Source organism: Salvelinus sp. IW2-2015, linkage group LG22 (genome assembly GCF_002910315.2).
Source record: "Salvelinus sp. IW2-2015 linkage group LG22, ASM291031v2, whole genome shotgun sequence".
In the NCBI taxonomy this organism is placed as follows: Eukaryota; Metazoa; Chordata; class Actinopteri; order Salmoniformes; family Salmonidae; genus Salvelinus; species Salvelinus sp. IW2-2015.
In genome coordinates this window covers 31,879,164-31,899,507 of record NC_036862.1, presented here as the reverse complement: position 1 = coordinate 31,899,507, position 20,344 = coordinate 31,879,164, and the positions used below count along the sequence as shown (strand labels likewise).

The 20,344-nt window shown below is 44.6% G+C and overlaps 1 protein-coding gene across 1 annotated transcript in view; it reads left to right on the top strand.

Moving 5' to 3' along the window:
* The window catches only part of LOC111949974 (uncharacterized), a 24,906-nt gene extending 4,812 nt beyond the window's left edge, over nt 1-20,094 (top strand). The window contains exons 2-11 of the mRNA XM_023967332.2: nt 2,596-2,709; nt 3,118-3,326; nt 6,832-7,855; nt 11,540-11,995; nt 12,467-12,566; nt 15,687-15,835; nt 15,983-16,095; nt 16,655-16,744; nt 16,930-17,052; nt 18,019-20,094. Of these exons, the coding sequence (XP_023823100.1) occupies nt 2,596-2,709; nt 3,118-3,326; nt 6,832-7,855; nt 11,540-11,995; nt 12,467-12,566; nt 15,687-15,835; nt 15,983-16,095; nt 16,655-16,744; nt 16,930-17,052; nt 18,019-18,240 (2,600 nt within the window). The 3' untranslated portion in view covers nt 18,241-20,094. The remainder of the gene's footprint in view (nt 1-2,595; nt 2,710-3,117; nt 3,327-6,831; nt 7,856-11,539; nt 11,996-12,466; nt 12,567-15,686; nt 15,836-15,982; nt 16,096-16,654; nt 16,745-16,929; nt 17,053-18,018) is intronic.
* The last annotated feature ends 250 nt before the right edge of the window (nt 20,095-20,344 follow it).

Sequence of the window (20,344 nt, the reverse complement as noted above, 5' to 3'; positions counted from 1 at the left end):
ATGCCTGCCCATACCATAACCCCACCACCACCATGGGGCACTCTGTTCACAACGTTGACATCAGCAAACCGCTCGCCCACACAATGCCATACACACTGTCTGAAATTCTTTGGTTGTGCAAACCCCCAGTTTCATCAGCTGCCGGGTGGCTGGTTACAGACGATCCCGCTGGTGAAGAGGCCGGATGTGGAGGTCCTGGAGTGGTGTGGTTACACGTGGTCTGTGGTTGTGAGGCTTGTTGGACGTACTGCCAAATTCTCTAAAACAACGTTGGAGGCAGCTTATGGTAGAGAAATGAACATTACATTCTCTGGTAACAGCTCTGGTGGAAATTCCTGCAGTCAGCATGCCAATTGCAAGCTCCCTCAAAACTTGAGACATCTGTGGCATTGTGTTGTGTGACAATCCCTGTGTAGGGTATGACATAGTGAGTAATCAGTTGTAAAAGGGTTTATTTTGGAAATTATAGGGCCAGAGTTTTTCTAACCAGGTCACATAGTAATAAAACAACTCCTGGAAAAACTCCTGGCCCTGGGAGAGTGAAAARTCTGTCTGAAGTACTTGATGTACTTGTTCATATGTATAACATTTTAAAACAAGACTAARAGGGGTTAACATTACACAGACACAGAGACAACTGCGATTAGACAATAGAACTAACAGGGCTGCATCATAGACTTATATAAATCTGTAATTAAAAGATRACAGGTGCATTAACACAGTTTAARCTACAGTACCAGTCAAAAGTTTGGACACACCTACTCATTCCAGGGTTTTTCTTTATTCTTACTATTTTCTGAATTGTAGAACAATAGTGAAGACATCAAAACTATGAAATAACACACATGGAATCATGTAGTAACCAAAAAAGTGTTAACCAAATCAAAATATATTTTATATTTGAGATTATTCAAAGTTTGCCTTGATAACAGATTTGCACACGCTTGGCATTCTCTCAAGCAGCTTCATGAGGTAGTCACCTGGAATGCATTTCAACAAGGTGTACCTTGTAAAAGTTAATTTGCGGAATTTCTTTCCTTCTGAATGCGTTTGAGCCAATCAGATGTGTTGTGACAAGGTAGGMTTGGTAAACAGAAGATAGCCCTATTTGGTAAAATACCAAGTCCATATTATGGCAAGAACAGCTCAAATAAGCAAAGAGAAACGACAGTCCATCATTACTTTAAGACATGAAGGTCAGTCAATCCGTGAACATTTCAAGAACTTTGAAAGTTTCTTGAAGTGCAGTTGCAAAAACCATCAAGCGCTATGATGAAACTGGCTCTCATGAGGACCGCCTCAGGAAAGGAAGACCCAGAGTTACCTCTGCTGCAGAGGATAAGTTCATTAGAGTTAACAGCCTCAGAAATTGCAGCCCAAATAAATGCTTCACAGAGTTCTAGTAACAGACACATCTCAACATCAACTGTTACGAGGAGACTGAATGAATCAGGCCTTCGTGGTCGAATTGCTGCAAAGAAACCACTACTAAAGGACACCAATAATAATAAGAGACTTGCTTGGGCCAAGAAACACGAACAAAGGCCATTAGACATCTGTCATTTGGTCTGATGAGTCCAAATGTAAGATTTTTGGTTCCAAACGCTGTGTCTTGTGAAGATAGCAGAGTAGGTGAAGCGGATGATCTCTGCGTGTGTGGTTCCCACCATGAAACATGGAGGAAGAGGTGTGATGGTGTGGGGTGCTTTGCTGGTGACACGTCGGATTCATTTAGAATTCAAGAGCACACTTAACCAGCATGCTACCACAGCATTCTGCAGCGATACGCCATTCCATCTGGTTTGCGCTTAGTGGGACTATCATTTGTTTTTTTCAACAGGACAATGACCCAACACACCTCCAGGCTTGTAAGGGCTATTTTACCAAGAAGGAGAGTGATGGAGTGCTGCATCAGATGACCTTAACCCAATTAAGATGGTTGGGATGAGTTGGCTGCAGAGTGAAGGAAAGCAGCCACAAGTGCTCAGCATATGTGGGACTCATTCAAGACTGTTGGAAAAGCACTCCTCAAGAAGCTGGTTGAGAGAATGCCAGGAGTGTGCAAGCTGTCATGAAGGCAAAGGTGCTACTTTGAAGAATCTCAAATATAAAATATGTTTTGAATTGTTTAACACTTTTTTGTTACTACATGATTCCATTTCATAGTTTTGATGTCTTCACTATTATTCTACAATGTATAAAATAGTAAAATAAAGAAAAACTTTTTGACTGGTACTGTATGTCATCACTTCTAGTTGATTTAATTATTCCTGTCAATAATTTTTGATTGAAAAGGCCTAGGTAGCCTAGCCAACCGAAGTTTGAARGCAATACAATGCCTGCGCATGRAGTCGGTCAGYAACTCGACCATAGGCTACTAATTGTGTGCACGTTGACCAATCATGAGGCAACATGTTTGCTCCCCCATCGTGGATTTGAGTGAAAGTGGTCAGGTACGTCAGTCAAGTTGCGGTACAGAAACTTGGAGCTGTGTTCATGGGTTCTTGTCAAACAATTGGCTTTTTTTCTGAGTTGGTCTGGTCTAAAGCCAGCTGTGCATTTACCTTGTGTTTTTTCTGTTGGTTTCTCCTACAGGTTCTCTGCTGCTGTTGGTGAATAACTATGGCAGCTCTCCTGACAAAGACTTCATCCCCCATACTGCACTGGGGGTGCTGCTGCTCATCATCGCTTCCCTTTTGGCATACTCTGGTAGCCTACCTACTGTTTATTACTCATATAAATCCTAACCATACTCTGTTACCCTTTCTATGTGCACTATTTCTATGCTTCCATTTCTTAAGTTTCGTTGTTGCGTCTTTTTCTTTCGGGTTTTGTTCACCAGTTTCAAACAGCTTTAAATGAAATATATTGAACATATATTTCACAGCGGTTTAGATGGTACAAWGATTCTCTACACTATACATTTCTTGTTTTGTCATATAAACAAATATTAGGCGAACAATTAGAATTTTAGCATCCAGGAAATGGCGGAGCACCATTAACTATGCTAACGTGGACTATGGCATGCATTCATGATTTCATTGTATTTGAACGTGATATCAGCCAGAGATAAACAAATGTTTTTCCCTTCCTCCCTCCCTGCCTCCCTCCCGCTAGGGGTGCGTCGCAGCCTGTCCCAGTCRCAGTTGTTCTCCAGTGTGTGTCTGACCGTGTCAGCCCTGTGGTGTGGGTCTGGACTGGTCTACCTGCTCGTTGGGGAGGGGTTGGTGGGGACTACAGAGCTGAGGTCCTCTTTGGTCCCTGGCCTAGCAGCCTTCACCCTGGCCTTCCTCATACTGGCTACAGTATCTGTCCTCCAGAGAGAGGTGTGTGTAATTATCTACAGTATCTATCGTATCTATCTACATATCTATCTACAGATGTACACTCTTAATTTGACCAGTTTTGTTGCAGGGAAATAATACTGCAGCAACAGGATTTTAACATTTAGTCCATTCACACTGTTCCGCCGWTGTAGTGTTCCTTTATCGGTGGTTAGGCTATTAGCTGGCCAACATTAGGCTGCATGAAAAGTGCAGTATTGTTTGTTTTCCTCAATCGCTTTGGCTCATTTTTTGAAACAGTCTTAACATTCTCTGAACTGTAAGTGCAATTGTCACAACTGTTTTATGGGACATCACAACTCTATTGCATGTCTGAAAAATGTAGTAACTCACCCAAAACATTTAACTCATGCTTCAAAACCTAGTTATTGTMTCGGTAAATTGGCCAWTGCCACCAAAATGAAAAGTTTTGTCATTGTGTGAGCCGTACTGCTCAAAAMGTTTCAATGTTTTTTCACCATGGCAGTCAACCCTGGAAACGTTTGTTATATACAAATTTCAGTTTTGTTAAACTTTTTGGTTGACACTGACTGCTTACTGTACTATACCAGAAAGTCAGTTTCATCTAGCTGAATGCTATTGTGTCTCACACTGAGCTTTTTAGTTATTAATTTCAACAGTAGGGAAAAGTTTACTGGGAAAAGTCAATACTGTACAATACTGTAGTACACAGAAAAAGGATATACACATTTGTATGAAAACAGTACATTTTTGTAACAGAAAATTCACATTTGCATGTCCATTTTTACATATTTCTTACATGTAAAGTCATACATAGTGAACAGAAAATTAGCCACAAAATGACACCCCCCCCCCAAAAAACCTGCAACAATGAAAAAACATGCGGTTTTTGTACCTCCTCACAGTACGTAACACTACAAGTTCCCATCTTCTTGGTGGACATCCTGTCGCTCTTGTTGGTCTGGCAAGAGATTTTCGTCAACATCACYTCTGATGTTTTCCCTTGCAATGCAAGATCTCCTTGCGTGGCGCAACCGTCCCCTGCAGTGATCGCCTGTGATCACTGCAGGGGCGCCTCTGGGCGCCTCTGGACTGAGGGGCAGCTCCGGACTGAGGGGCAGCTCCGGACTGAGGGGCAGCTCCGGACTAAGGAGCAATTCCGGCATCGCCGGCGTGACAGGCAGCTCTGGCAGCTCCTGGCTGACTGACGGCTTACTGGCAGGTCCTGGCTGACTGAACGGCTCTGGCAGGTCTGGCTGGCTGGCGGTCCTGGCAGGTCCCTGGCCTGCTGACGGCTCTGGCAGGTCCTGGCTGACTGACGGCTCTTGGCAGGTCCTGGCTGGCTGGCGGCTCTGGCAGTCCTGGCTGCTGACGGCTCTGGCAGTCCTGGCTGGCTGACGGCTCTGGCAGCTCCTGGCTGGCTGACGGCTCTGGCAGCCTGGCTGGCTGACGCCTCTGGCAGGTCTGGCTGACTGACGTGCTCTGGCAGCTCCTGTCTGGCGGGCGGCTCTGGCAGCTCCTGTCTGGCGGGCGGCTCTGGCAGCTCCTGACTGGCGGGGCGCTCTGGCGGCTCCTGACTGGCGGGCGGCTCTGGCGGCTCTGACAGACGGACGGCTCTAGCGGCTGCCTAGACTGACGGACGGATCTAGCGGACTGTCGCTGACAGACGGGCAGCTCAGAATGGCGTGGGCAGACGGGCAGCTCAGACGGCGCTGGGCAGACGGGCAGCGCAGGCGGCGCTGGCAGACGGACAGCTCAGACGGCGCTGGGCAGACGGGCAGGCAGGCGGCGCTGGCAGACGCAGCCAGCGACGGGCAGCGGGCAGCGAGGCGCTGGGCAGACAGCAGACTCTGGCCTCTGGAGACGCACAGGAGGCTTGGTGCGTGGTGCCGGACCTGGTGGTACCGGGCTGGAGACACGCACCACAGGCGAGTGCGTGGAGGGAGGAACAGGGCTCTGGAGAGCACAGGAAGCCTGGTGCCGTGGTGTTGGCACTGGTGGTACTGGGCTGGGGCGAGGAGGTGGCGCCGGATATACCGGACCGTGAAGGCGTACAGGAGCTCTTAAGCACCGAGCCTGCCCAACCTTACCTGGTTGAATGCCTCCCGTAGCCAGGCCAGTGCGGCGAGGTGGAATAGCCCGTACTGGGCTTGTGCTGGGAACCGGGGACACCATGCGTAAGGCTGGTGCCATAAACAACGGCCCGAGGGACGCACTGGAGACCAGATACGTTGAGCCGGCTTCATGGCACCTGGCTCGATGCCCACTCTAGCCCGGCCGATACGTGGAGCTGGAATGTACCGCACCGGGCTAAGCACACGTACAGGAGACACCGTGCGCTTTTCCGCATAACACGGTGTCTGCCCGTACTCTCGCTCTCCACGGTAAGCACGGGGAGTTGGCGCAGGTCTCCTACCTGACTTCGCCACACTCCCCTTTTAGCCACCCCCCAATGACTATTTTTTGGGCTGACTCTCAGGCTTCCAGTGCCCGCTTGCCGTCTGCCTCCTCAATTACCACGCCTCTCGGCTTTAGCGCCTCCAGCTCTTCACGAGGGCGCGATACTCTCCAGCTTGAACCCGGGTCCCTACCGTCCAGTTCGTCTTCCCAAGTCCATTCTCTTGACATCGCTGCCTACCTGCTGCTGCTGCTGCGCTTACCACGCGCTTGGTCCGAGTTTGGCGGGTGATTCTGTAACGATTCGTCGTAATGTGGAAGAGAGGAGGACCAAATCGCAGCGTGGTATGTATCCATATTTATTTGAATACTCTTCAATACGAACAAAACAATAAACAGAACGAAACCAACGACGCTACAATCCTGAACTAGTGAACATAGAAAAAATTATGAACGCACGAACAGGAACAATCACCCACAAACAAACAGTGAAAACAGCCTACCTTAATATGGTTCCCAATCAGAGACAACGTAAAACACCTGCCTCTGATTGAGAACCATATCAGGCCAATAAGACACACCTAAACCAATGAAACACAAAACATAGAATATACCCACCCAGCTCACGTRCTGACCAACTAACCAAAGACTAAACAAAGGAAATAAGGTCAGGAACGTGACAGATCAGCCATGTGCATGTAGTTATTGTGCAAATTGTAGACAATTGTACTTACTCRTTTGCACACGTGCCAAAACACGGGCAATTTGCTTAAATGAATGCAAAATTAAAATCTGGTGTGAGCAAGAAACTAATTGTTCAGAGATTTGAACTTATTGTTTTGAAAAAAATTATTGTCATTCGAGAACTGAGCCAAAGCGATTGAGAAAAACTGATATATAACCAAGTGTTGATGCAGGTTTTCAGTGAAGTTAGGTGAATCCAGTTGTGCAGAACAATTCGCAGCAGAGTGATTAAATTAGGATCATACATCTGTATCTTTCTATCTATATAGCTAGCTAGCTAGCTAGCTGTCTATGAATTTGAATGGGGTTTGGAATTGAATAGAAGACACATTTTACATTGTTTGCTGTAACGTATGGAAAATAAAGTTGTTTTGTTGTATTGTAGGTGGTCCTGTTAATCATCTCCCTGTCTATCAGCCTGGCCTGTGGGCACCAGATCGCCGGCCTCTCCTCCCCGGGGTTTGGCCAGTCTGCCACCGCCGCCTGCTACCTGCTGGTCACCCTGGTGGGGGCTTACTTCGGCTGTGGCCGCCTGCTCTCCTTTATCACCCAGGGAAGGGTGGAGGCTCCTGGTACGGGGCTGAGAAGAAGGGCAGGGTGTCAGGGTTCAGGGGTCAGAGCTCCAGAGGACTGTAACGACGTGGTYRCTGTAGGCCTGGTGATGAATCTGCTGTCTGCTAGTGTAATAGCCTGCCCCCTACTGGCTGTGGTTCCTCAGCTCACCCCTGGTCACGTCCCCTGGCTTTGGACGGCTGCTGTATTCCAGCTAGTTGTGTGTGTCCTCTCCTACAGATCCATGGACTCCCTGACCGCCACCTTCTACGGCTTCACCTCCATCCTGCGCTTTGCTGAGGGCTACAGTGCTCTCCTAACAGCCTACTCCATCCACCCCTCCTCCCCCATCCCCTTTCCCGTCGTCTTTGCTGTTCTATTCTTCATCCTGGCTCTGTTCAGCTGTCAGAAGAGTCTAGCTGAGGGTCTCTACCAGCTGTTCTACGTGGCGTATACTATCGCCCTCGCAGCCCAGCCCTCCCTCTCCTTCCAGTCTGGGGCGCAGGGCGTCCAGGCGGCCATCTTTGTTGTGTCAGCCGTAATGTTACTAGTTACCTCCTACAACAACGTCTCGGCCAAAAGGATTCCTACGGGGGAGGGCGTGTTCAAGGCCCTGGTGACGCGTGTCAGCGGCCTGACTCTCCGCCCCCACGACAGACACAGTCAAGCTCCCTACCTGGGCTACTCCAGGTATGCTGACGCAGAGGTGTTAGGTCACGCCTGCTCTGTCCTCGCTGTCTTCTCCATCACGGCYTCCATGGGGGACCGGGCCCCGCTGGGCGTGCTGGTCCTGCCCTGGGCTGTGGTGGCAGGCGGCGTCCTCCAGCTGCTGGTCGGCTCCGTGGCCTTCTCCCGTGGTAAGACCTTAACCATGGAGGTTTCACACAAGATGAACACATTCCATTTGCAATTCTAATGTTGTATTTAGGAATTAGTAAAAATGCACTCTATCCAAACTAGCTTTTCAGGTGTTTGTGAAAGCGAAGATGAGGTCGTAGAATGCATTTTTTACGTGTTACAATTTGTAATTATTGTATATCCAACATTTTTATGTGTAAGGCCATCTCAGTTAATCTCTACCGTTGTGACAATGAGTCGTCACAATGTTTCATCAAATGTACATGATCTTAGGGGCGTTGGCAAACACAATGTAAGTAATTTAATTTATGTACCCCTAATTGCACCGAGTACATCTGTTTATCCTACAGCTATTGTAAGCAGTAATCATGAGCCTATAAACCAGAGTTACACTGTTAGCACTGAGGCGGTGTGCAATWGTAGGAAGACCACTTTATGCAGCTCACCTTGCACTATCAGCTCCAATGTAAATGACATGAGTAAGTCTACCTCTGATAAACTTCCCAGTAAAGCATTAAAAACAATCAAGCAACCCAGAAAAGTGCTCAAAATAGCCCATATGAACATATATATCCTAAGAAACAAGGTCCATGAAGTCAGTGGTAGAAATACATGGTTATAACATCTACCGAAAATACATAAATGCCAACGGAGGCGGTGTTGCGGTCTATTTTCAGAACCACATTCCTGTAAAGCTTAGAGACGATCTAATGTTAAATACTGMTGAAGTAATATGGCTACAGGTTCATCTGCCTCACCTYAAGCCCATTCTMGTGGGAAGCTGCTATAGACCACCAAGTGTTAACAGTCAGTATCTGGATAATATGTGTGAAATGCTTGATAATGTATGTGATATCAACAGAGAAGTAGATTTTCTGGGTGATTTAAATATTTACTGGCTATCATCAAGCTGCCCACTCAGGAAAAAACTTCAAACTGTAACCAGTTCCTGCAACCTGGATCAGGTTGTCAGTCAACCTACCAGGGTAGTTACAAACAGCACAGGAATTAAATCAACATGTATTGATCACATTTTTACTAAGGCTGCAGATATTTGCTTTAAAGCAGTATCAAAATCCATAGGATGTAGTGATCACAATATAATAGCCATATCTAGGAAACCAAAGTTCCAAAGGCTGGGCCTAATATAGTGTATAAGAGGTCATACAAMAAGTTTTGTAGTGATTCATATGTTGATGATGTAAAGAATAGTTGCTGGTCTGTGGTGTGTCATGAGGAGCAACCAGATGCTGCACTTGACGCATTTTTGAAACTACTTATTCCAGTTACTAATAAGCACACACCCATTAAGAAAATGACTGGAAAAACAGTTAAATCCCCTTGGATTGATGAGGAATTTAAAAATTGTGTGGTTGAGAGGGATGAGAGTATGGCAATTAAGTCTGGCAGCCCAACTGATTGGCAAACGTACTGCAAATTGAGAAATCATGTGACTAAACAAAAGAAAAGAAACTACACAATGAAACAAAGATACATTATATAAAGAATGATAGTAAAAAGCTTTGGGGTACCTTAAATTAAATTTTGGGGGAAAAAGGCCAACTTGGCTCCTTCATTTATTGAATCAGATGGCTCATTCATCACAAAGCCCACTGATATTGCAAACTACTTTAATGACTTTTTCATTGGCAAGATAAGCAAACTTAGGGATGACATGTCAGCAACAAACGCTGACACTACACATCCAAGTATATCGGACCAAATTATGAAAGACAAGAATTGTACTTTTGAATTCCATAAAATCAATGTGGAAGAGGTGAAATAATTGTTGTCTATCAACAATGACAAGCCACCAGGGTCTGACAATCTAGATGGAAAATTACTGAGGATAATAGCGGACAATATTGCCTCTCCTATTTGCCACATCTTCAATTTAAGCCTACTTGAAAGCGTGTGCCCTCAGGCCTGGAGGGTAAGCAAAAGCCATTCCGCTACCCAAGAATAGTAAAGCCCCCTTTACTGGCTCAAATAGCCGACCAATCAGCCTGTTACCAACCCTTAGTAAACTTCTGGGGYAAAATGTGTTTCACCAGATACAATGCTATTTCACAATAAACAAATTGAGAACAGAATTTCAGCATGCTTATAGGGAAGYACACTCAACAAGCACAGCACTTACACAAATGACTGATGATTGGCTGAGAGAAATTGATAATAAAATGGTTGTGGGTGCTGTCTTGTTAGACTTCAGTYCAGCTTTTGACATTATTGATCATAGTCTGCTTCTGGAAAAACGTATGTGTTATGGCTTTACACCCCCTGCTATAATGTGGATAAAGAGTTACTTGTCTAACAAACACAGAGGGTGTTCTTTAATGGAAGCCTCTGAAACATAATCCAGTTAGAATCAGGAATTCCACAGGGTAGCTGTTTAGGCCCCTTGATTTTTTCAGAAATGACTGCAACACTCAACAAAGAGCTGCAGTTAGTTTCAGAGTGGGTGGCAAGGAATAAGTTAGCCCTCAATTTTTCTAAAACTAAAAGCATTGTATTTGGAACAAAACACTCACTAAACCCTAAACCTCAACTAAATCTTGAAATAAATAATGTGGAAATTGAGCAAGTTGAGATMACTAAACTGCTTGGAGTAATACTAGATTGTAAACTGTCATGGTCAAAACATATTGATGCAGTAGTAGCTAAGATGGGAAGAAATCTGTCTATAAAGCGCTACTCTACCTTCTTAACAGCACTATCAACAAAGCAGGTCGTACAGGTCCTAGTTTTGTCGCACCTTGACTACTGTTCAGTCGTGTGGTCAGGTGCCACAAAAAAGGACTTAGGAAAATTACAATTGGCTCAGTACAGGGCAGCACGGCTGGCCCTTGGATGTACACAGACAGCTAATATTAATAATATGCATGTCAATCTCTCCTGGCTGAAAGTGGAGGAGAGATTAACTTCATCACTACTTTTATTTTTGAGAGGRATTGACATGTTGAATGCACCGAGCTGTCTGTCTAAACTACTGGCACACAGTTTGGACACCCTTGCATACCCCACAAGYCATGCCACAAGAGGTCTCTTCACAGTCCCCTAGTCCAGAATAGACTATGACCATTACTACATAGAGCCATGACTACATGGAACTCTATTCCACATCAAGTAACTGACGCAAGCAGTAAAATTWGATTTAAATAACAGATAAAGAAACACCTTATGGAACAGCGGAGACTGTGAAGTAACACAAACATTGGCACAGACACATGCATACTGTACACACACACACACACGCGATAACATACGCGCTATATGTAACAGTATACCTTCCGTCCCTCTCCTCGCCCCTAACATCCACCCTCGAAGCATCGTTARCCATCGCTCCACAAAAGCCGCYGCCCTTGCAGAGCAAGGGGAACAACTACTTCAAGGTCTCAGAGCGAGTGACTTCACCGATTGAAACGCTYTTAGTGCGCACCCCGCTAACTAGCTAGCCATTTCACATCGGTTACATATACATACATACACATGGATTTAGTACTGTAGATATGTGGTTGTGGTGGAGTAGCGGCCTGAGGGCACACAGTGTTTTGTGAAATCTGTGAATGTATTGTAATGTTTTAAAATTGTATAWACTGCTTTAATTTTGCTGGACCCCAYGAAAGCAGRAGCTAATGGGGATCCATAATAAATACAAATACAAATGTGTACATTTCCGGTAGGTAAGACCCTTGAGAGCATGGCGTTTGTCCTGTACGGTGTCATGTGGTCCATCTGGGGGCTGACGCGGTACGGCGGGCTCTATGGAGACACACAGGGATTCAACCTGGCTGTGGGCATCATCAGCTTCCTGTTGTTCAACAGTCTGGTGACGGTAGGAGCGCTGTTCCTGAGCGTAGCCTGGGTTGTCTATGCCGCGACCTTTCACCTCATTATCATCTCCTTCCTCCTGGACGCCATGGGAGCACTGCCTTATGGGTATGACATCGGGGTGTCGATCGTGTTTGGCCTGATGTCATTCTACTGTTTCCTGTCTGGTCTGTTCAGCCTGACCTTCCTGACCCCCCAGTTGCCCCTGGGACGGGCGTTAGTCAGGCTGAGTGGGACGGGAGGAGGAGGGAAGGACATCTGTCTTCATGTCCCCGCACGCAAAGCCACGGCCGTCCACCAGATAGCAGGTGAAACATAAGGGGGTACCTATCCTGGGCTCAGTCCCAAAGGGCACCCTTTTCTCTATCTAGTGCACTKATTTAAAGTAGTGCTTTATGTTAAAGGGCATWGGGTGCAATTTGAGACAAAGAACTGGTCACCAACTCTGCTCCTGGTGAAATACTGTGGGTGCAGGGTTTTGCTTCATTCCAGTACTAACACACCTGATTCAAAGTCCTGGTGAGCAGAATGCAGGGTCTCAGTGCTGGGCTGAAACAGCAAATCTGCACACCCAGTAGCTRTTCAGAACCATGACAACCATTGGTCTAGTCTAGTGCATCATTCTCATGAAAACACTATGAATAACAGGCTGTGTGTGTATATTTGTGTGTGTGTGTTGAGGCTGACAGGATCACTTCATTGCAAGTTCTTTAGGTCTTTATTTAGTTGGGTTATTGATGTGTCTCAACCCAACTCTCCCTATCCCTCTGTGTCTCCAGAGATCATGAAGAGTGGAGGTATATGTGGGATGCCCACTGACACGGTCTATGTGCTGGTGGCAGCTTGTAACAGACCGGACGCTGTGGAAAAGGCCTACAAGTGAGTTTCAATTACACTGCATACTAGGTCGTTATACGTACATTGTAAAAGATTATTTCATTAGATTAAATGAATAAACTTTGTACTCACAATGCTTCATAGTGGTAGACTGATCCCAGATCTATTTTAGTTGTCTCGCCAACTCCTCTGTCACGACCAAGACAGTTCAAACAGATCAAGGACCAGGCTATCATACTGCATTTAAACTAACTATTCTCCTTGTCTCTCCCTGTGCTGAAGGTGTAAGCAACATGTTGTGGATGACCCTCAACTACTTTTCTCCTTCCCCCCTTCTGACAGCCAGGTGGCGACACGCATCTCTGCGTGCCTGGCAGATATCTCAGCTTGCATGTCTGCCCACCACCTCAAGCTCAACCTTGACAAGGTGGACCTGCTCTTCCTCCCTCCCTTGAGACACATCCCGCTCAAAGACCTCTTCATCACGGTTGACAACTCCACGGTGTCYCCCTCCCATAGCGCAAAGAACCTTGGCTTGACCCTGGACAACGCCCTGTCGTTCACTGCAAACATCAACGCATTGACCCGCTCCTGCAGGTTTATGCTCTACAACATSCTTAGAGTACGACCTTACCTCAGGAAGTGGRGCAGGTCCTAATCCAGGCTCTTGTCCTCTCCCGTCTGGACTACTGCAACTCACTGTTGGCTGGGCTCCCTGCTTGTGCCATCAAACCCCTGCAACTTATCCAGAACACTGCAGCCTGCCTGGTTTTCAAGTTCTCTCATTTCACCCCGCTCCTCCGCACACTCCACTGGCTTCCAGTTGAAGCTTGCATCCCCTACAAGACCATGGTGCTTACCTACGGAACAGCAAGAGGATATGCCCCTCCCTACCTTCACACTGAAACCCTACACTCCAACCTGAGCACTCCGTTCTGCCACCTCAGGTCCGTTGGCCSCCCCACCCCCCAGCTCCCGCACAGCCCAGGCCAAGCTCTTCTCTGTCCTCCCCCCAACACCCATCTTCCGAAAACATCTGAAATCCTACCTCTTCAAACAGTATCCTAAATAATCCTCCTCCCCACCTCGACCACTTAACTAGCACTTGCACTTGGGCTCATTGATTTGAAAAATAAATGCTGTGCTCTTGGAAGGGCATGCTTTGAGCACTACTGAAAATATTATTTACATGTGAAAAATGAATACCATATTACATTTTTTAAAAACACATTTTTATTTAACCTTTATTTKARTAGGCAAGTCAGTATATACTGCATTTGCAATAGGCCTATTGTTTACCTTTTTGTTGGTGACACTTTGATAACTTGATCACATGCAACTGTTTAAAGGACAAGTCCACAGATGAAACGATAACAATATGGCCGCCAGCCTCTGTTTTGGTAAAAAGCAGAGGGATGGGCCTGGAGAAATGTAACCACTCTCAGATTAATAGACAGCTATGGATGCAAGGACTGATCATCCATCATATCAAAATTATTGTTTTAACCATGTTATGAGGCTATACAGGGMTTGTTTACGTTTACAATGTTTACAAACATTGGAGAAAAACAAGCTAATATTTTAGGTTCTCATGGAGTGTGACAGTTGAGCTAAGATCAAGAGTTATAAGTTATATTATTTAAGAATCAATGGATATACAGTACAAGTCAAAAGTTTGGACACACCAACTCATTCCAGGGTTTTTMATATTTTTACTAGGAAATAACACATTTGGAATCATGTAGTAACCAAAAAAGTGTTAAACCAATCAAAATATGTTTTATATTGAGATTCTTTAAAGTGGCCACTCTTTGCCTTGATGACAGCTTTGCACACTCTTGGCATTSTCTCATGCTTCATGCTGGGAAAAGACCTTAACCAACAATGCAGTTCAAGAAATAGTTAATAAAATATTTATGTAATAAACTGTGAAGTAAAAATAATTAAATCAATCAAACAAAAAGTAACACAGGAAATGTACKTAACAATAACGAGGCTATATACAGGGGGTACCGGTACCGAGTCAATGTGCGGGGGTACAGGTTAGTTGAGGTAATTTGTAAAGTGACTATGTATAGATAATAAACACACAAGTAGCAGCAGTGTAAAAACAAAAGGCGGGAGGGGGGGTCAATGTAAATAGTCCGGGTGGCCATTTGATCAGTTGTTCAGTAGTCTTATGGCTTGGGGGTAGAAGCTGTTAAGGAGCCTTTTGGTACCGCTTGCTGTGCGGTAGCAGAGAGAACAGTCTATGACTTGGGTGACTGGAATCTTTGACAATTGTTGGGGCTTTCCTCTGACACTGCCTAGTATATAGGTCTTGGATGTCAGGAAGCTTAGTTAGGTACTGGGCCGTCCAAAAAAGAATGTAGCYACAACAGATTGTCCCTTTAAGTCTATCAAAAGTGTGCGAGTTTGAGCATGTGTCCATTAGGCCTATGGATTAGCCATCCACAACAACCACAATCTGTAAAATGCAAATAGCTAAATGAGAGAGCAGCAGTGTGATTCACATCAATGCGTTATGTAGATATCAATAATAAGTGATATCCGTATCTCCGTAGACTACAACACTGCTGTCATCTTCACCTCCAAGCGTTTATTCAAGTTGGAGCATCTTTGGATGGTGACAGCAGTCGCACCATTGGAAGAGATAGCTTGGACTGTAGCCTACAAAAGCCTATTCCTGCTCTTTTCCAGCGATCCAAACCCATTTGGTGTGTCATCATAGTGGTCTCTGACTTGTGGTCAGACTCACTCCGGTGGAACAAACTTAAACTTGCGCCTTTTTTCAATGCTGATTTGAATGTCATTGAGAAAACAGAAGTGTCAAAGATTTTTTTCCGCAAACATAATGTCTGAATTTAAATGTAATCCTCAAAGTAATCATTTCGTTTTTCAAAAGTATCTGTAATCTGATTACAATATTTTTGCTGGTAATGTAACGGATTACAGTAACTTTTTTTTGTAATCCCTTACATGTAACGGATTATATGTAAACCGTTACTCCCCAACCCTSTTAATAACTTATTCTACCTGTCTCTCCCTGTGTGCTGCAGGTGTAAGCAGCATGTTAATAACATATTCTACTCGTCTCTCCCTGTGTGCTGCAGGTGTAAGCAGCATGTTAATAACATATTATACTTGTCTCTCCCTGTGCAGGTGTAAGCAGCAGGCTGAGGACCGGCCCATGTCTCTATGGGTGTCCTCTATAAACCAGTTAGAACCGGTCAGATCCCTCCTGTCTGCCCTGCTCTGGGACTTCATGAGCGCAGCATGGCCCTCCTCTATCAGCATGGTCATAGCCAGGGGTGGGTTATTAACACTGTGTGTGAGTGTGTATATAGGGAAGGAGGGGTTGTGTGTGTGTGTGTGTGTGTGTGTGTGTGCATGTGTATGTAGTGTTGTGTAGTGTATGTTAGTTATTATGATGAGTATCTCCTGTCTTCCCTCATCAGGTCCATGGATGGAGATGTTTGGTCTGGGGGAATCAGCTAAACACATCGGAACCCCTCAGAGCATTGCTATCAGGAACCCAAACTGTGCTGTGGCTACTCATCTTATCAACCTGGTATGAACCCTAACCCCTGACCTCTAACCCTCAGAGCATTGCTATCAGGAACCCAAACTGTGCTGTGGCTACTCATCTTATCAACCTGGTATGAACCCTAACCATGACCACTGACCTCTATCCCTGACCCTGATTGTGCTGTAGCAGCACACCTCATTAACCTGGTACGATCACAGATTAATTACAAAAGCCTCCACACCCTGTAGCTTTCTAGGACCAGGGTTGTAGTACATAGATACTACATTACATTTATTTTTATTTTTTATTTAACCTTTATATTATCTAGGCAAGTCAGTTAAYAACAAATTATTATTTACAATGACGGCCTACCCCGGCCAAACCCGGACAACGCTGGGCCAATTGTGCGCCACCCTATGGAACTCCCAATCACGGCCGGATGTGATGCAGCCTGGAAACGAACCAGGGACTGCAGTGACGCCTTGCACTGAGATGCAGTGGCTTAGACCTCTGCGCCACTCGGGAGTCCCTACATACATTATACAGTATCTAAATGGATGCTTGCCATTGTTGCCAGATAATATTACGTTCTGTTCTGTAGGTGGGTCCCATTGCTGTGACATCAGCCAACCCCACAGGAGAAGCAGACACCACACACCACAACCAGGTGTATGCCAAGCTGGGAGACAAGGTGAAATAGATACACAGACATATCATAGTTCAATTGAGTCAAAACCACATTTGGAAATGTAAAAAAAGATTGTGATTTTCTCACTGTCTGTCTGTCTGTCTGTCTGTCTGTCTGTCTGTCTGTCTGTCTGTCTGTCTGTCTGTCTGTCTGTCTGTCTGTGTCCGTCCGTCCGTCCGTCTGTCTAGGTGGATGGTGTGTTGTGTGACGGCCCGTCCCCAGAGAACATCGCCTCCACTGTAGTTGACTGCACCAAGATAGACAGCGGCCATATTGGATTCTTCCGAGTGGGCCTCATTCCCAAGTCTCAGGTAAAAACAAGGCGGCTAACATGACAAGAACCTCAAAACTGACACCAACCTGAAGCACCGACCGTTAACATGACATGACAGTAACACCACCTCATGTCATGTATGTAATGGTTGTTGTGGTGTGTGTGTGTGTGTGTGTATGGGCGTGCATGCTGGGCCGGCTCTTGGTTGGGGGCCCCCGCAAAACCCTCGCGTGCAAAACATTTTAGTGGGCCCCCCCTTCTTGTTGGCGGAGAGAAAACATTTAAGTTTTAAAGTTAATTTCCTGCAATTCTACACATTTTGCCATGGGGTGAAGAGAAAATGTTGCAGTTTTAAAGCAAGTTTTCTGCAATTCTACACATTTTGCCATGGGGCGAAGAGAAAATGTTGCAGTTTTAAAGCAAATTTTCTGCAATTCTACACATTTTGCCATGGGGCGAAGAGAAAATGTTGCAGTTTTAAAGCAAGTTTTCTGCAATTCTACACATTTTGCCATGGGGCAAAGAGACACATTTGAAGTTTTACAGCTATTTTCCTGCAATTGTACACATTTTGCCATGACTTACGCCATGTTAATATGAAATCTGAGTGAGAGTGACTAACAAAATCAATGGGGGCCCTCTYGAGGTCAGGGCCCCTGGGAACGTGCACTTTGTGCTCGGTCTGTAATTGGGACATGATTACTACAAGTTTAGATGGTTGGCTAGACTAACTTACCAATCTAAAAATTGTTTGCTMACGTGTGTTAACTGAGTGACTGTCAGTGACTGACATAACAAGAGGAAAACTGCTGATGCACAACCACATTTTGAAATTGCACCTTGTTTTCTACTATTCTAAATTGAGACCCCCCATTTTTTTGAGGGGGGGGGTCGTGTGTCTGCCTGTGTCGCTTATGTGTGTGTCTGTCTGTATAATGTCTGTAATGTTCTGTGTGTCTGTCTGTATAATGTCTGTAATATTCTGTGTGTTTGTCTCTGCCAGGTGCTCCAGATCTTTGAGGAGGTCCAGAAGAGGCATTCTCACGGTCAGATTAACCCAGGGTTTGAAGCAGACCTCACAGAGCCTGACCCTAACCCTAACCTCACAGACCCTCAGAGGAACACAGAAGAAGACAACACAGAGTCTACAGAGTCCTCAACTGTTCCACCACCTACCCAGTCTCCTGCCAACATAGACACCTCTACACTAGCAACACAACCATGAGACTGCCCAAGCTACAGCTAGTCTGGCTAACACCTAACTCTCAAAATCCTCCAGACGTCATAGTCTGGAAAGGTRCTTTTGATGTTGTTTGCACYATGTGTTGATAATGAAGGGGATGTGCCCTCAGACTTCAAGGCAGCATCCTACGCTGGTTGGATATCCCATTTTTGAAATGGAATAAATCATGATCCATGTTTTACATAAGCGCACAGCCTCACGAAACCACACTATCATGTGTCGCTCACCTGCTTCCTGTTTACATACAGTAGCTAAAGCAGGGGAGCAGGCACGGGTGGGCCTGAGTGGACAACTAAGACTAAGCCCCCCCACAATTTGTTTTGAGTTTGATATTTGATATGCTCTCTACTTGTCAGTGTTCCAAATGGAACATTATTTGTATTTTTCCTAAAGATGCAAACACCATCAGATTGAATTAATAGCAGTCAGTGCACTGGGTTAGTKAGATTTTATGAAATATAACAGATCTAATTATGTATGTAAACCCTGGATTCCTGATGCTACAGTATGTATTGGCCATTGAGAGGCTTTGATGCCACCGGTTGGTCATATTGCCACTCCCCAGTAGGAGCAGTCCTCCATAGGAATGAATGGAATTCTACAGTATTTATATTAAATGTTTCAAGGACATTTTTGTTGTAGTTGTATATATGTGAGATTTTTTCGTTTTTATTTTTAGCTCACATAATATAATTTAAATGTACGCATGAATGTGTCTGTAATAGAATAAATGTGGCTAAAACTAATGTAGACATTAGTAAATGCATTTCTATAACTTCCAAAATATTTTTTACAATGGTGGGGAGTGCCAAGATGGAGGCACAGTGGCTTCAACACAGCGCCCTCTATAAGCCATCTAGTGTATATGTAAATCATTGAACAGAACAGATTACCTGGAAGTGGAACTGACCCTGTATATACAGTAGCTTCCTTCTTTCTCGTGCTCTTCTTATTTCTTGTTTTTTATTTCTTGTGTGTTTTTGTTCCACCTTATGTTATTTTTAGTGCTGTGTTGATATTGATTACTGCATTGTTGGGTTTGGAGCTTGCAAGAAAGGCATTTCACTGTACTTGTGGACTTGACATTGAAAGTTTAAACTTGAAACTTGAATGACAGTCACTCTCACGGGATGGTTTTCAAAAATAACTAACTGAAAGCCACACTCCCAATATGCCACAAATATGACTGCATTGAGGCACATGTCACTGTGCTTCTATGGCTATATGCACCATGCCACTGCGTATTTCATTTGTTAACATCGCAAACAAGACCTTTGTAACAGTCAACACACTTACAGCGCATTCGGAAAATATTCAGACATCTTCCCATTTTCCACATTTTGTTCCGTTACATCCTTATTCTAAATTGGATTAAACCAAAAAAATCTCATCAATCTAAACACAATACCCCATAATGACAAAGCGAAAACAGGTTCTTAGACATTTTAGAAAATGTATACGAATAATAACAGAAAAAATACCTTATTTACATAAGTATTCAGACCCTTTGCTATGAGACTCGAAACTGAGTTCAGGTGCATCCTGTTTCTATTGGTCATCCTTGAGATGTTTCTACAACTTGATTGGAGTSCACCTGTGGTAAATTCAATTGATTGGACATGATTTGGAAAGGCACACACCTGTCTATATAATGTCCCACAGTTGACAGTGCATGTTATTGCCTGATCTGAAATAATAATAATAAAGTTGGTCACAAAAATCCATTATCAAAGWTATTAAAGCACATTTGATTGCTATGATAGATATTGCAGAAGCAAATGTTATTGTGTGGGGTTCCCATAGTTTAATCCAATAAAAGTACTTTCTATAGTGTCATTTAATGTGCCTCTTTCAGTTTTCAGTTATATTACTTTATTTACTCAATATCTTACAGGCCTATCATTCAAACATATCATTCAAACAAACACTTCTTACTCATTATGTTTATACAAATACACCATCTTCAATCATTCACTGGTGTGTCATCCCTATACATTCCATTAATTCATCGCTATTGCCACCCGTGCCATTATATACCGTCGCAGTACAATTCTAGGTCATTGTACATACCATTTGTAGGTCATAT